This window comes from Geotrypetes seraphini, chromosome 11 (assembly GCF_902459505.1).
Source record: "Geotrypetes seraphini chromosome 11, aGeoSer1.1, whole genome shotgun sequence".
NCBI classification, from domain to species: domain Eukaryota; kingdom Metazoa; phylum Chordata; class Amphibia; order Gymnophiona; family Dermophiidae; genus Geotrypetes; species Geotrypetes seraphini.
Window position 1 is genome coordinate 93041515 of NC_047094.1, and position 13944 is coordinate 93055458.

The window sequence follows — 13944 nt, forward strand, 5'->3', positions numbered from 1 at the left end:
GGGTTTCTATAAAGAAATAATAGAACAGCAAATTCTTTATCAGAAGCATTTATTAAAGTACTAATTTCTCTTACTAAAAGAATATACAAGCAGCTGCAGTGCTAATTGGTCTTAGTAGCCATGACTGATCTCTTTCCAAGCAGAAGTATTTAACAACTTTCACCAAAAGCTGCTGTGCTAAGCTGTATTTTTTTTCAGATGTGGGCCTATGCATATTACAAGTACAAAAATGGCAACATATTTTTAACACATATAGAGCCATCAGCAAAAAAAATCTGGGCATCTTTTGTGCCCCCTGTATGGTGAACTTTCATGTTGCTTTATTATGCAAATGTTTAAGTAATGAGCTACTGCAATGCAAAAAAACAAACCAAAAGCACTCATTTATGAATATTCTGAAAACTGGTACATGAAACTTTGTTTTGTGTGCCAGTTAAACTTATGGCTAGTGTTAAGGCCATGGATGAATTTATCAGCGTCTGTGTGTGTACCCCAAATTCCAACAAGCAGTTTAAATATACCACTCTAAAGCTTAAAGGCATAATGGGAAATTGGTACTCATAAGAACATAAGCAATGCCTCCGCTGGGTCAGACCTGAGGTCCATCGTGCCCAGCAGTCTGCTCATGCGGCGGCCCAACAGGTCCAGGACCTGTGCAGTAATCCTCTTACCTATACCCCTCTATCCCTTTTTCCAGCAGGAAATTGTCCAATCCTTTCTTAAACCCCAGTACCATTCTCTGCCCTATTACGACCTCTGGAAGCACATTCCAGGTGTCCACCACACATTGGGTAAAGAAGAACTTCCCTCTTGTTCTTTTATTTTTTGAAAGTTTGAAGAATCTGTCCCTCTCTACTCTCTCTATGCCCTTCATGATCTTGTATGTCTAAGTCTCCAATCTCTCAACGTATGAAAGGTTTTCCATACCTTTCATCAGACATGTCGCTCTCCTCTGAACCCTCTCGAGTAAAGTATGGCAACCAATATTGGACGCAATACTCCAGATGCGGATGCACCATCGCCCGATACAACGGCAGGATAACTTCTTTCGTTCTGGTTGTAATACCCTTCTTGATTATACCTAGCATTCTATTCGCTCTCTTAGCAGCCGCTTTGCACTGTGCCGTCGGCTTCATTGTCATGTCCACCATTACCCCCAAGTCCCTTTCGTGGGTACTCTCATTCAATAACATCCCTCCCATCGTTTAGTTGTACCTCGGGTTTCTGCTTCCCACTTGTAATACTTTACATTTCTCAACGTTGAACTTCATCTGCCACCTCGTCACCCATTGTCCTAGTTTGTTCAAGTCCCTTTGCAATTCTTCACAGTCCTCTTTAGTCCGAGCTCCACTGAATAGTTTGGTGTCATCTGCAAATTTTATTATCTCACACTTCGTCCCTGTTTCTAGATCATTTATAAATATATTAAATAGCAGCGGCCTGAGCACCGAGCCCTGCAGAACAAACACCACTCGTGACCCTCCTCCAGTCCGAGTAGAGGCCCTTCACCCCACCCTCTGTTTCCTACCCGCCAACCAGTTTCTGATCCATCTAGGTATATGATGTCTGTGGGGTCTCCTCTGTCCATCCGTTTGTTAATTCCTTCAAAAAAGTGCAATAAGTTAGTTAGGCACGATCTCCCCTTGCAGAAACCATGTTGGCTGGTTATCAGAAGTTTGTTTCTTTCAAAATGTTCATCGATGCTTTCTTTTATCAGTGCTGCTACCATTTTCCCCGGAACAGAGGTCAGACTCACAGGTCTGTAGTTTCCCGGGTCACCTCTTGATCCCTTTTTAAAAACGGGCGTAACGTTGGCTATCTTCCAATCCTCCAGGATCACGCCTGTTTTCAGGGATAGGTTGTAAATTTGCTGCAGTAGTTCCGCTATCTCCTCCTTTAATTCCTTCAGAACCCTTGGATGGATTCCATCCGGATTCGGGGATTTGTCAGTTTTTAGTTTTTCTATCTGCCTGCGCACATCTTCAAGGCTCACTTCCGTGGATGTTAATTTTTCTGCTTGATCTCCATTGAAGAATTGATCAGGTTCCGGTATGTTGGTTGTGTCTTCATTTGTAAATACAGACGAAAAGAACGTGTTTAGTCTTACCGCAACTTCTTTCTCCTCCTTCACCATTCCCTTCCTGTCTCCATCGTCCAGCGGTCCCACCTCCTCCCTAGCCGGCTGCTTCCCTTTAAAATATCTAAAGAACGGTTTGAAATTTCTTGCTTCCCTGGCTAGCCTCTCTTCATACTCTCTTTTGGCTTTTTGAACCACACGGTGACATTCTTTTTTGATACTTCCTGTGCTCTTTCCAGTTCCTCAGTTTTGTCATTTTTCCATTTCCTGAAAGGATTTTTCTTATTGCCTATCGCTTCCTTCACTATTTTAGTTATCCACGCCGGGTCTTTTGTTCGACTCTTTTTGCACCCCTTTCTGAATCTGGGGATATACAGATTTTGCGCCTTGCTCACCGTGTCCTTGAAAAAAGACCAGGCATGTTTTATCGTTTGCCATTTTTTGGAAGTGTTCTTAAGTTTCTTCCTTACCATTTCCCTCATTGCTTCGTAGTTTCCTTTCCTGAAGTTAAAAGTTGTTGCTATGGTTCTCTTTGCTTTCGGTATTCCTACCTCAACCTTGAACTTGATCATGTTATGATCGCTGTTTCCCAACGGTCCCACTACTTCTACTTCCTTTGCAGGTCCACTTAACCCATTTAGGATTAGATGCAGAGTGGCATTTCCTCTCGTTTGTTCTCTAACAAGCTGCTCCATGAAGCAATTTTGTGTAGCCTCCAGGAATTCTGTTTCCCTAGCGCATTTTGAGCTTCCAAAACTCCAGTCAATCCCGGGATAGTTGAAGTCTCCCATAATAACCGTGTTACCGCTTTTGCATTCTCACTTCATCTCGGCTTCCATTTCTTCATCGATATCTCGGGTTTGCCCGGGTGGACGATAGTATAGGCCCATCTTTATTTCAGGCCCTTTCCTTCCCGGTATTTTAACCCATAGTGATTCCAGCCTGTTTGTCGTCTCTGCTGTGTCCATTCTTGTCGATTGTATGCTTTCTTTTATGTATAGTGCTATTCCACCTCCTTTCTGTCCTGACCTATCCTGGCGATAGAGCTTGTACCCCGGCAGTACTGTATCCCATTTGTTTTCCTCATTCCACCATGTTTCAGAGATTCCAATGATGTCTATGTCCTTTGCATTGTCCATGGCTTCTAATTCCCCCATTTTATTTCTTAGGCTCCTTGCATTAGTATATATGTCATTTAGATCCTGGTATGTTGTTGTCTTCATTTCCTTTCCCTGTGCTGCGGTCTTTAGTGTCTTCTCTTTTGCTACAATCTTTCTAACCTCCTCTTCTGGGTTAGTCGACTCCTGTAATTTGTCCCTTGTTGTTATTTCCCAGCCTTGTTTCCCCTTAGTATCTTCACAGGATACCTTCTTCCGAATCGTCAACACTTGGTCGACTGTCGGCTTTCCCCTTTCTCTCAGTTTAAAGCCTGTTCTAGTCCTCTCCTGACGTTCTTTGCTAGAAGTCACCCTAATTCCTCAATAGTTTATGTATTTATTTCTACAGCAACCACAATGTTTTCATCAACATTTGCTACTTTAACCTTCCTTCTTCTAACTGACAAAAGTTCAACTATTACAAAGCTACAGACCTTACTCCTCTTGCAGCCAGCCTAACAAAGGGGTATGCTCATTAGGCCAGTGGTTCTCAACCCTGTCCTGGAGGACCACCAGCCAGTCAGGTTTTCAGGATCGCCCTAATGAATATGCATGGAACAGATTTTCATGCCTGCCACCTCCATGATATGCAAATCTCTCTTATGCATATTTATTAGGGCTATCCTGAAAACCTGACTGGCTGGAGGTCCTCCAGGACAGGGCTGGGAACCACTGCACTAGGCTGTACTCCTAGGGCAGGGGTGTTAAAGTACCTCAAGGGCCACAATCCAGTCGGGTTTTCAGGATTTCCTCAATGAATATGCATGAGATCTATTTGCATGTACTGTTTTCATTGTATGCTAATAGATCTCATGCATATTCATTGGGGAAATCCTGAAAACCCGATGGACTGCGGCCCTTGAGAAGGATTTTGACACCCCTGTCCTAGGGGAATTCAGGCTAGCATTTGTACACTTAGGGTCAGATTCCCAATGCAGCACTTTTAAGTTAGGTGGCAGTAGCCACCCTACCACCACCTAACCTAATTGGTTTAATTGGATTTAAGTGGCACGATAATTGGTTAAACGATTATTTTTTTTTCCCCCAATTTTTTATTCATTTTTTCATCTTACATCAAGTGTACAATATTACATCAATTGAATCATACACATCACTTGAAAATCTTTCTATTATCATCTTAAATATATAAATTAACCCCCTCTCCCACCCTTTCCACAAATATTGTAATCAAAAATATCATACATGTGTTATATTCATAAATATTGATTAAACCTATAATATAACTATATATCACCCCCCCTCCTATTATTATAATTGTACTTTCAGTGTAAAAAAGTGTCTAATCATTGCCTTAGTCTGTTGTACCTACTGATGAATAGTAATGCCAAAGGCTGGCAGTGGGCGTGGTTAGGGGGGCAACACTGGCAGTGATTCACAAAGGACCCTAGAAGCCAGAAACATAGGCTTGTGAAACCCTGGCCTATATTTCTGGCATCTAGGGTCCTTGCTAGGCACCAGTATGTGCCTGATTACACGGCACCTGTCAAGACTGAGCCATGGCAGGCGCCATGTATAGAATTCTACACCAGCACTGGCAGTTCTCCTCAATTCTTCCCGACAGCAATCATGTAACAAAAAAAAAAAAAAGGCAGCAGCGGTACTTCGGGCTGTTTCAGTCTTCTTCTGCTGACCTAGGCTCAACTGTTCACTGAACTGCAAGGCTGTATAAATGCCAGTGCGGTTCAAATGAAGAGTCAGATCCTGGCTGGCAGAGGATGAGGACACAGCCCACCTCCTCTTTCTGCCAAGCAATCAGGGGAAGCAAAGGCCAAAATTGAATCCAAGTAAGGCTAGTAGTACAGAAGGGAGGTGGTCACTAAAACAGGCTTGGGGAGGGGGGAGAGAGCACATCACACCATGAGGATGGGAAGTGGCAGAGGGGACAGAACTGGCCGAGTCTGTATGGTATAAAACATAAGAGTGGGGTGCAGAAAAATGGAAAACAGGGAAGAGGAGAAGAAAGAATGCAAGATGGGTGTGCACACTTGAAAAGAAATGAGAAGTGTTATTGTGTTCAAGGAAAGGCATTGTGGACAGACAATTAGGGGTCTAGCTGGGGGGGAGGGGAGAGAGAGAGAATGAACTGGGGAGGCTAGAACCTGGAGGGGGAAAAGGCAGCAGATTTCTGGGCTTATGATGGCGTCCTGTGCAAAATCCAACACCCACCCACAAATAAACCTATGCAGAATTTTAAAATATTGTACACAGAATCTTCAATTATTTCACACAGAATTTCCCCAGGAGTAGTGTTATGAGGGTGTTTTTTGTAGGTATTTAAAATAAGGAGCTGTACTGTATTCTGGAGACACTCTAAAACTTTCTACCGCTCATAAATTCCTAACTTTACTTGTAATGGATACAAGCTATTCATACTTTAATCTCAACTACCATCTTCAACAGATTTGACATGAAAATAATTGTGGCATATCACCTTTCATCCCAATTCACTTTCCTTAAAAGCCCCCCAATGCTTGAAATGAGGGGGAAAAAACATTTTGCCAGCAAACGAAAACATCTTTATTGAAGAAGCAAAAGGAACAGGAGGCAGAAAAATTAATGCTAGCACCTAAACAGCTTCAATCTGCCATAAAACTCACATGCAGTCAGCACTAATCCAAACTCATGTCTTCCTCCTCCTCTTTCTTGTCTTCCTCCTTTGGGTCAGATTGGGAGTTGGTCTGCATGGCACTTGCAAAAGCTTCTACGTCTAAACACAGAAAAGGACACAATTACAACATGCAAAAGGATTTCTTCATAGCTATATACACACCCACGCTCACATATACATATGTGCAGGGGCTGCAATAAATTAGTCCAGCGGGGATTAAAGTTTAGACCGGGATATTCAAAATGCCAGGAAGAAACCAGTCCACTCTATGAGCTTGCTTGACAGTTTCCTTTGGGAAATACTTCCGTTTCCCCAACTTTTTAATTAATAGACAAATGGACAGGTGATTCCCACCCCATGTCTCTCTCTTATGGGGACTGCCCATTATTTATAACGTAGTCACTTACCCCCTTTATTTGCTGCATCTACAGCCTCTGTTGGCAATCCAAACTGACTCATGAGGGGGCCAAGTTGTCCTGAAGCCAAGGCAGCACTGAACATACTCAATGCCTATAAAGAAAGCACAAGCCTACTTTTAACAGGACCATCATTGCCTTTGTTGGTGGCTAGTTTACCATTTCATGAGGTACATATTAGAGAATGACACGGTGAAAAAATTGGTCCCCGTCACCGCCCCGTCCCCGTCTCACCATCCTCTGCACCGCCCCGTCACCGCCATTCCCTTCACCGCCCCGTCACCGTCACCGCCACCCCATTCACCGCCCCGTCACCGCCACTGCAACCCCATTCACCGCCCCGTCACCGTCACCGCTGCATACATAAAAGCCTCAAACGGGTACGATTTTATATACTTTTCTTTATTTACGTATAAAGGAAACATTCTTTAAAACTTTAAAACTTAGTTAAATATTAGTTAATAACTATACAAAAACAAAACACGCAGAGAAAAAATTAATTAATATAAATTCTCAAAACTGACACATTTTGATCACTAAATTTAAAATAGTTATTTTTCATACAGTTTTTCAATCACTAATCTTCCACCACCCCTGGGGCTAGCAATGCAAAAACAAACACGACATGTACTTTAAATGCTTACAATGTTAGCCTACATGGTAAGTAGACGCGGCCGCTGTACCTAATCGCGGCAAAGATCTCCCTGCCGTGATTAGCATAGTGACCGCGGCTACGGCTGCAAGTCTCCCCTCCCCCCAGCGATCACGGCAGGAGGGCACCCAACCCCTCCTGTAGACCCCCCTCAACGGCCCTCCCGACAATCGCAGCAGAAGGGTACCCAACCCCTCCTGCCGGTCCTCCCAATGGCCTCCCCTAAGATCGCCGGCAGGAGGGTACCCAACCCCTCCTGCTGGACCCCCCCCAACGAACCCTCCCACCCCGGAACCCCCTTAGTCTTACTTTCCAAGTTGGACCGGACGGCTCCTCACACGTATGGCCAGCAGGCTTGCCTCCGTCCAAATGAGGCGGGCCCGCCCCTACCCTGCCCAACCCACAGGATCCTAGGGCCTGATTGGTCTAGGCACCTAAAGCCACTCCCGCTATAGGAGGGGCTTTAGGTGCTTGGGCCAATCAGGCCCTAGGATCCTGTGGGTTAGGCAGGGGAGGGGAGGGGCGGGCCCGCCTCATTTGGACGGAGGCAGGCCTGCTGGCCAGACGAGCGAGGAGCTGTCCGGTCCAACTTGGAAAGTAAGACTAAGGGTGGTGTTTCGGGATGGCGGGGTTTGTTGGGGGAGGGTCCGGCAGGAGGGGTTGGGCACCCTCCTATTGGCGATATAGGGGGCCGTTGGGGGTGCCGGCAGGAGGGGTTGGGCACCCTCCTACCAGTGATCATGTTGGGGAGCTGGCAGGAGGGGTTGGATATCCTCCTGCTGCGATCGTCGGGGGGGCTGTTGGGGTAGGCAGGAGGGGATGGGTACCCTCCTGCCGCGATCGTTGGGGAGGGCTGGTTCTGTCGGCATGAAGGGCTGAGGGCGATCGTCGGGGGGGGGGCGGGTTCTATTGGCAGGAAGGGTTGATCTGACAAATGAGGAGCACGGTGAAACACAGGTAAATAGCGGTTCCTAGAAGGGGGGACATTGGCCTGCGGGGACAAATCTATTCACCGTTTTTGCGGTCGGTGAAAGGATTTGTCCCCGCGTCTGCGGCGATTTGCTAATGAGGTCACCATAACCCGCAGCCAAACCGCAGCGGTTCACTGCGGGGATCGCTCCCCGTGTCATTCTCTAGTACATATGGCTCCCTTAAGATAATATTTTTAGTCCTGAGGCAGTCAGATCACTGATCCACATGGACTAATGGGATAAAGTAGTCAACAGCAGCAGCAACCCAGGAAGACAACATGGTGTTACAGTCCCAGAGGATGACAACAGCTGCTGACAGAGTAAGACTGGAGAAGGAGCGAGAGAAACAAAACAGGGTGTATGACACTGTCATACCAAATGTTCAGCAAGCCCAACCTATTCAACAATGACCAATCTAGGACTCACTAGAGCAAAAAAAAAAAACAACAACTTTATATCAATAAATTATATTAAATCACTTGAACACTAAAAATCAAATATAAATTTGGGTAAGGAAACCCTCAGTTATTAGCATTAATAACCACTCTTTGGTGGTAGCGCCTTAATTGGCGGTATGCTCAGAATCTTACCCGGTTTGTATTCAGAGCTTCTGCCTAATAACATCCTTGGGCTTTCCTTGATTTTTAGTGTCCGAGTGCTTTGATAGAATTTATTGATATAGAAAACAATTTAAGACTCAAGCACCTGGCAAAATCCCCAGAGTAGATTCATTCTTTAATGCCCATATGCATGAAAAAGTGGTATATGAACTTTTCCTCCAGGAACTAATCTAAACTAATTTCAGCTATGCTAACTAATGTGACCATGAATTTCTGCCAATAAATTCTACAGTACTTGAAAAGAAAAGAAAAAAATCCTCTCTAAATTTGTTTTAAAGACGTCCAGTGACATCACCAACCTGAATGGTGGGTTAGAGCCGGAGCTCTAATCCCAGCGAGCAGTTTCTCCTTTCCCAGAGCGTGTAAGAGGCGGTGGTGAGCTGTGCTAAGGGACGGACGAGTGTGGGATGGTGCGGGCGAGTGCATCATGCCTTCTAACAAAAAAGGTGACGAAGGGAGACCACATGAGAAGGCGCTGGAAAAAAGCAGCCTACGCCAGCTACGCGGAGCCTCTAGCGTGAGTCCGGGGAGAGCGGGTAGGTCGATGAGTCAGAGAAAGGTGCCTCCCCGAGGCTGAGGCGCATGGACTCTTCTTTGGCAGCAGTGACAAAAGCAGACCTCTAACAATGGGTATACGACATCAAGCAGGAGGTAGCTGGGGTGACGGGGAAAATTAAGGATGCGGTTAAAGAGATCAAAAGAGAGCTGGCAGACTTCATGGGGAGAGTGGAGGAGACGGAAAGGCAACTGGGGGAGCAGGAGGAGGTGGTTCAAGACCCTAGTGGGCATTTGAGGTGGCCCAAAAGGATTGGCAGAACTGCTATAACTGTGTAGAGGACCTGGAAAACAGGTCCTGCTGGAATAAAGTCCGCATCCGGGGGGTGCCTGAATCGGCGAACTACTCGGATGCAGTGAAGGTGGAGGAGATCCACAATTCTATCTTTTCTTCGGCTGAGGAAGGAGGAGAGGCCACTTCCGTGCCGAAAGTGGACCGGGCTCATCGCACGTTGGGGCCTAAGTGAGATGAGTACCCCAAGGGACATTATTGTGTGTCTCCATAATTATGCAGATAAGGATCAGATGGTGCACAAGGCCCAGGACTTGGGCACTTTTGAGTGGAAGACGCATAAGGTTGAGATGTTTCAGGACCTATCTGCAATTACTTTGCAGCGCAGAAGAGAGTTTCGACCGATAGTGATGGTCCTGAAGCAGAAAAGCCTTAGACAGATATCAGTGGCTGTTTCCCTTTGGCCTCCTTTTTTCTATCAATGGAGTCCACAAGAAAGTGGCCACAGTAGCGGAGGTGGGAAAATTGCTGCGGAAGCAGGAACTTACTCCAGGACAGCAGGGGTCGCAGAAGTAGAAGAAATTTCACTGGAGAGAGAGTGGGCCCCGGTCTCGGAGGCAGGGCTCTGGCAGCCGAGATATGGTGAAGTCTGGGAGCAGAGGAGCTGGACCACCTACCTGATGAGATGGCGTGTAAGTGGTGGCAGATTCCTGACTGGCTGATTTAGGCCATCCTGAGACTTAATATTACTGGGGACAGATTGTTGTGCATGTTGGAGAGTGTAAGGTGTTGGATGTGAGGGGACACTGATACAACGGGGGAGTGAGTAGGGGGTGATGCATGAGGGGGACCATGGGCTGTGGTGGGGTCACACAAAGTCATGGAGGGGTTAAGGAGGAGGAGGGCTGGGGTAGCAAAACAGCAGGGATGTGTTGTGGGGGGGGTTCTGGATCTGGGGGATTTGGGGAGGCCGGTGCGGGTTAGCAGGTAATAGTTATGGGGGGTGACAAGTTGCGGGTGGGTAGTTTAAATGTTAAGGGCCTTAATATGCCTCGCAAGCGACAATTGATATTGAAGGAGTTACAGAGGCTCCGTATTGATGTTGGTTTTGTTCAAGAGACATACTGTGACAGTGGGAGAGAAACTGATACAATACAGGGAGAATCCCTATAGAGTGTGGGCTTCCAACAAGAAGGAACGGAAAAAAGCAGGGATTGGTATTCTGTTTGCTAAATATTTAAAGATAGTTCCCGAGCAGGAATGGAGGGGGAGGAGGGGTGGCTCATTTGGGTGAGATAGATTAATGGAGAGTGGTTACCTTGGTTAATTTGTATGCTCCTAATTCTAAGCAGGGACAGTATATAGATGAGGTTTTAGCCAAAGTACTGCAGGTGAAGAAAGGTTCTGTGTTGGTGGGGGGGGATTTTAATTTAGTTGCTGATCCTCGATGGGACTCTATGGGTTCTGGGAGGGCGACCAATTGAAGGCGGATAGGAAGCAGCTGCGACATTTTGTAGATGTCCTTATCAAAGATGGGTGGAGGCTTAAGCACTGGCAGGGAAAGGATTATACCTATTATTCCCCAGTTCATGGGGTGTATACCGTATTTTCACACATATAACGCGCGCGTTATACGCGTTTTTACCTACCGCGCATACCCCTCGCGCGTTATATGCGTGAGCGCGGTATACAAAAGTTTTAAAACATAGTTCCCACCCCGCCCGACGCCCGATTCACCCCCCCCAGCAGGACCGCTCGCACCCCCACCCCGAACGACCGCTCGCACGCGCTCCCACCCGCACCCGCATCCACGATCGGAGCAAGAGGGAGCCCAAGCCCTCTTGCCCGGCCGACTCCCCGACGTCCGATACATCCCCCCCCCCCCGGCAGGACCACTCGCACCCCCACCCCGAACGACCGCTCGCACGCGCTCCCACCCGCACCCGCATCCACGATCGGAGCAAGAGGGAGCCCAAGCCCTCTTGCCCGGCCGACTCCCCGACGTCCGATACATCCCCCCCCCGGCAGGACCACTCGCACCCCCACCCCGAACGACCGCTCGCACGCGCTCCCACCCGCACCCGCATCCACGATCGGAGCAAGAGGGAGCCCAAGCCCTCTTGCCCGGCTGACTCCCCGACGTCCGATACATCTCCCCCCCCCCCCCGGCAGGACCACTCGCACCCCCACCCCGAAGGACCGCCGACTTCCCGACAATATCGGGCCAGAAGGGAGCCCAAACCCTCCTGGCCACGGCGACCCCCTAACCCCACCCCGCACTACATTACGGGCAGGAGGGATCCCAGGCCCTCCTGCCCTCGACGCAAACCCCCCTCCCCCCCAACGACCACCCCCCCCAAGAACCTCCGACCGCCCCCCAGCCGACCCGCGATCCCCCTGGCGACCCCCACGACCCCCCCACCCCCCTTCCCCGTACCTTTGGTAGTTGGCCGGACAGACGGGAGCCAAACCCGCCTGTCCGGCAGGCAGCCAACGAAGGAATGAGGCCGGATTGGCCCATCCATCCTAAAGCTCCGCCTACTGGTGGGGCCTAAGGCGCGTGGGCCAATCAGAATAGGCCCTGGAGCCTTAGGTCCCACCTGGGGGCGCGGCCTGAGGCACATGGGCCCAACCCGACCATGTGCCTCAGGCCGCGCCCCCAGGTGGGACCTAAGGCTCCAGGGCCTATTCTGATTGGCCCACGCGCCTTAGGCCCCACCAGTAGGCGGAGCTTTAGGATGGATGGGCCAATCCGGCCTCATTCTTTCGTTGGCTGCCTGCCGGACAGGCGGGTTTGGCTCCCGTCTGTCCGGCCAACTACCAAAGGTACGGGGAAGGGGGGTGGGGGGGTCGTGGGGGTCGCCAGGGGGGTCGCGGGTCGGCTGGGGGAGCGGTCGGAGGTTCTTGGGGGGGGCGGTCGTTGGGGGGGAGGGGGGTTTGCGTCGAGGGCAGGAGGGCCTGGGATCCCTCCTGCCCGTAATGTAGTGCGGGGTGGGGTTAGGGGGTCGCCGTGGCCAGGAGGGTTTGGGCTCCCTTCTGGCCCAACTACCAAAGGTACGGGGAAGGGGGTGGGGGGGTCGTGGGGGTCGCCAGGGGGGGTCGCGGGTCGGCTGGGGGGGCGGTCGGAGGTTCTTGGGGGGGGCAGTCGTTGGGGGGAGGGGGGTTTGCGTCGAGGGCAGGAGGGCCTGGGATCCCTCCTGCCCGTAATGTAGTGCGGGGTGGGGTTAGGGGGTCGCCGTGGCCAGGAGGATTTGGGCTCCCTCCTGGCCCGATATTGTTGGGGAGTCGGCGGTCCTTCGGGGGGAGGGATGTATCGGACGTCGGGGGGGGGGCATCAGGCTTTCAGGATGGGGACAGACCTTCAAGGGGGGACAGTGCACGGAAGTCAGGGGGGGTGAACGGAGAGTCGGAAAGTCAGGGCGGGCGAAAGGAGCGTCGGGTAGCATGCGCGGTATACCCGTGAGCGCGGTATACCAAAGTTTTTGTACATATCATCGTGATTTCTGCGCGCTATACCCGTGTGCGCGTTTTATACGGGTGCGCGTTATTTGCGTGAAAATACGGTACTAGGATTGATATGCTATATTTGGATAAGGGATGGGGGGAGAAGGATGTTGGCTGCACATATTGAGAATATTGGGTGGTCAGACCACGCTCCCATTTGGATGGATGTGCAGTGGGGGGCCCCCCCGAGGGTGGGGGATCAGTATTTGAGATTGAATGATAGTTTGCTTAAAGACCAGGTTGAACAGATTATCTTAGATTTCTTACCACATAACAATGTGAATCAGTACTCCCAGATGACAATCTGGGAGAGTTTGAAGGCTGTACTTAGGGGGGAATTTATCTCGTTGGCCACCCATAAGAAAAGGACAAAACTGCAGAAGGAGCAACACTTGAGGGAGACCCTACGAAAGTTAGTGGAACAACATAGAGGTGGGCAAGGGGGAAACGGTATTCAATTGCAGATCCGGAAGAGATGAGAAGATTGAGATTAACTTGGAACGACTGCGCCTTCGGTACTCTGAGTCAGGGAATCGGGTGGGGAAATTGTTAGTTAACGCAATCTAATATTATGGGGATACAGGACTGCATGGAGAAGATGTTGACGGAAGAGGCAGCTATTCAGCAGAGGTTTAGAGAATTCTATCAAGAACTTTATACACCCGAGGCTCGGAGGTCTGAGGAAGATATCAGGCATTATCTTACTGATTTGGGATTGGCTTCCTTAATAGAGTCTGAGGCTCAGGGTTTGGATACTGATATCACGCTAGAGGAGGTCCAAGGGGTGATACGTCAGCTTAAACCAGGGAAGTCTCAGGGGTTGGATGGGTTTACGGGCTTATTCTACAAGAAGCTCTCGTTGTTGGTGGCTCTACTCTTGGTACGAGTGTTTAATGACCTTAGGGAAGTATCACAATTGCCATTTTTCATGCGGTTGGTGGGGATAATGATTTTACCTAAAGCAGGGAAGGACAGTACTCAGTGTGGGAGCTACTGGCCAATCTCCCTTTTGGGGATTGATACTAAAATTTTGGCCCGGGTGTTGGCTAATAGACTTTCTGCTCATATGCTCATTCACCCTGATCAGGTGGGGTTTATAGGAGGGAGGCAGGCGACTGATGGGATCCGGAA

The 13944-nt window shown here is 49.1% G+C and overlaps 1 protein-coding gene across 2 annotated transcripts in view; it reads right to left on the minus strand.

Moving 5' to 3' along the window:
• Positions 1-4411: 4411 nt before the first annotated feature.
• ADRM1 (adhesion regulating molecule 1) overlaps positions 4412-13944 on the minus strand; it is an 89913-nt gene continuing 80380 nt past the window's right edge. Inside the window, exons 9-10 of one of the 2 annotated variants that reach the window (XM_033914229.1) lie at positions 6271-6373; positions 4412-5962 (exon numbers count right to left, since the gene is read on the minus strand). In XM_033914229.1, coding sequence (XP_033770120.1) covers positions 5865-5962; positions 6271-6373 — 201 coding nt within the window. In that variant the 3' untranslated portion in view covers positions 4412-5864. The remainder of the gene's footprint in view (positions 5963-6270; positions 6374-13944) is intronic. The other variant, XM_033914228.1, reaches the window with a different exon arrangement.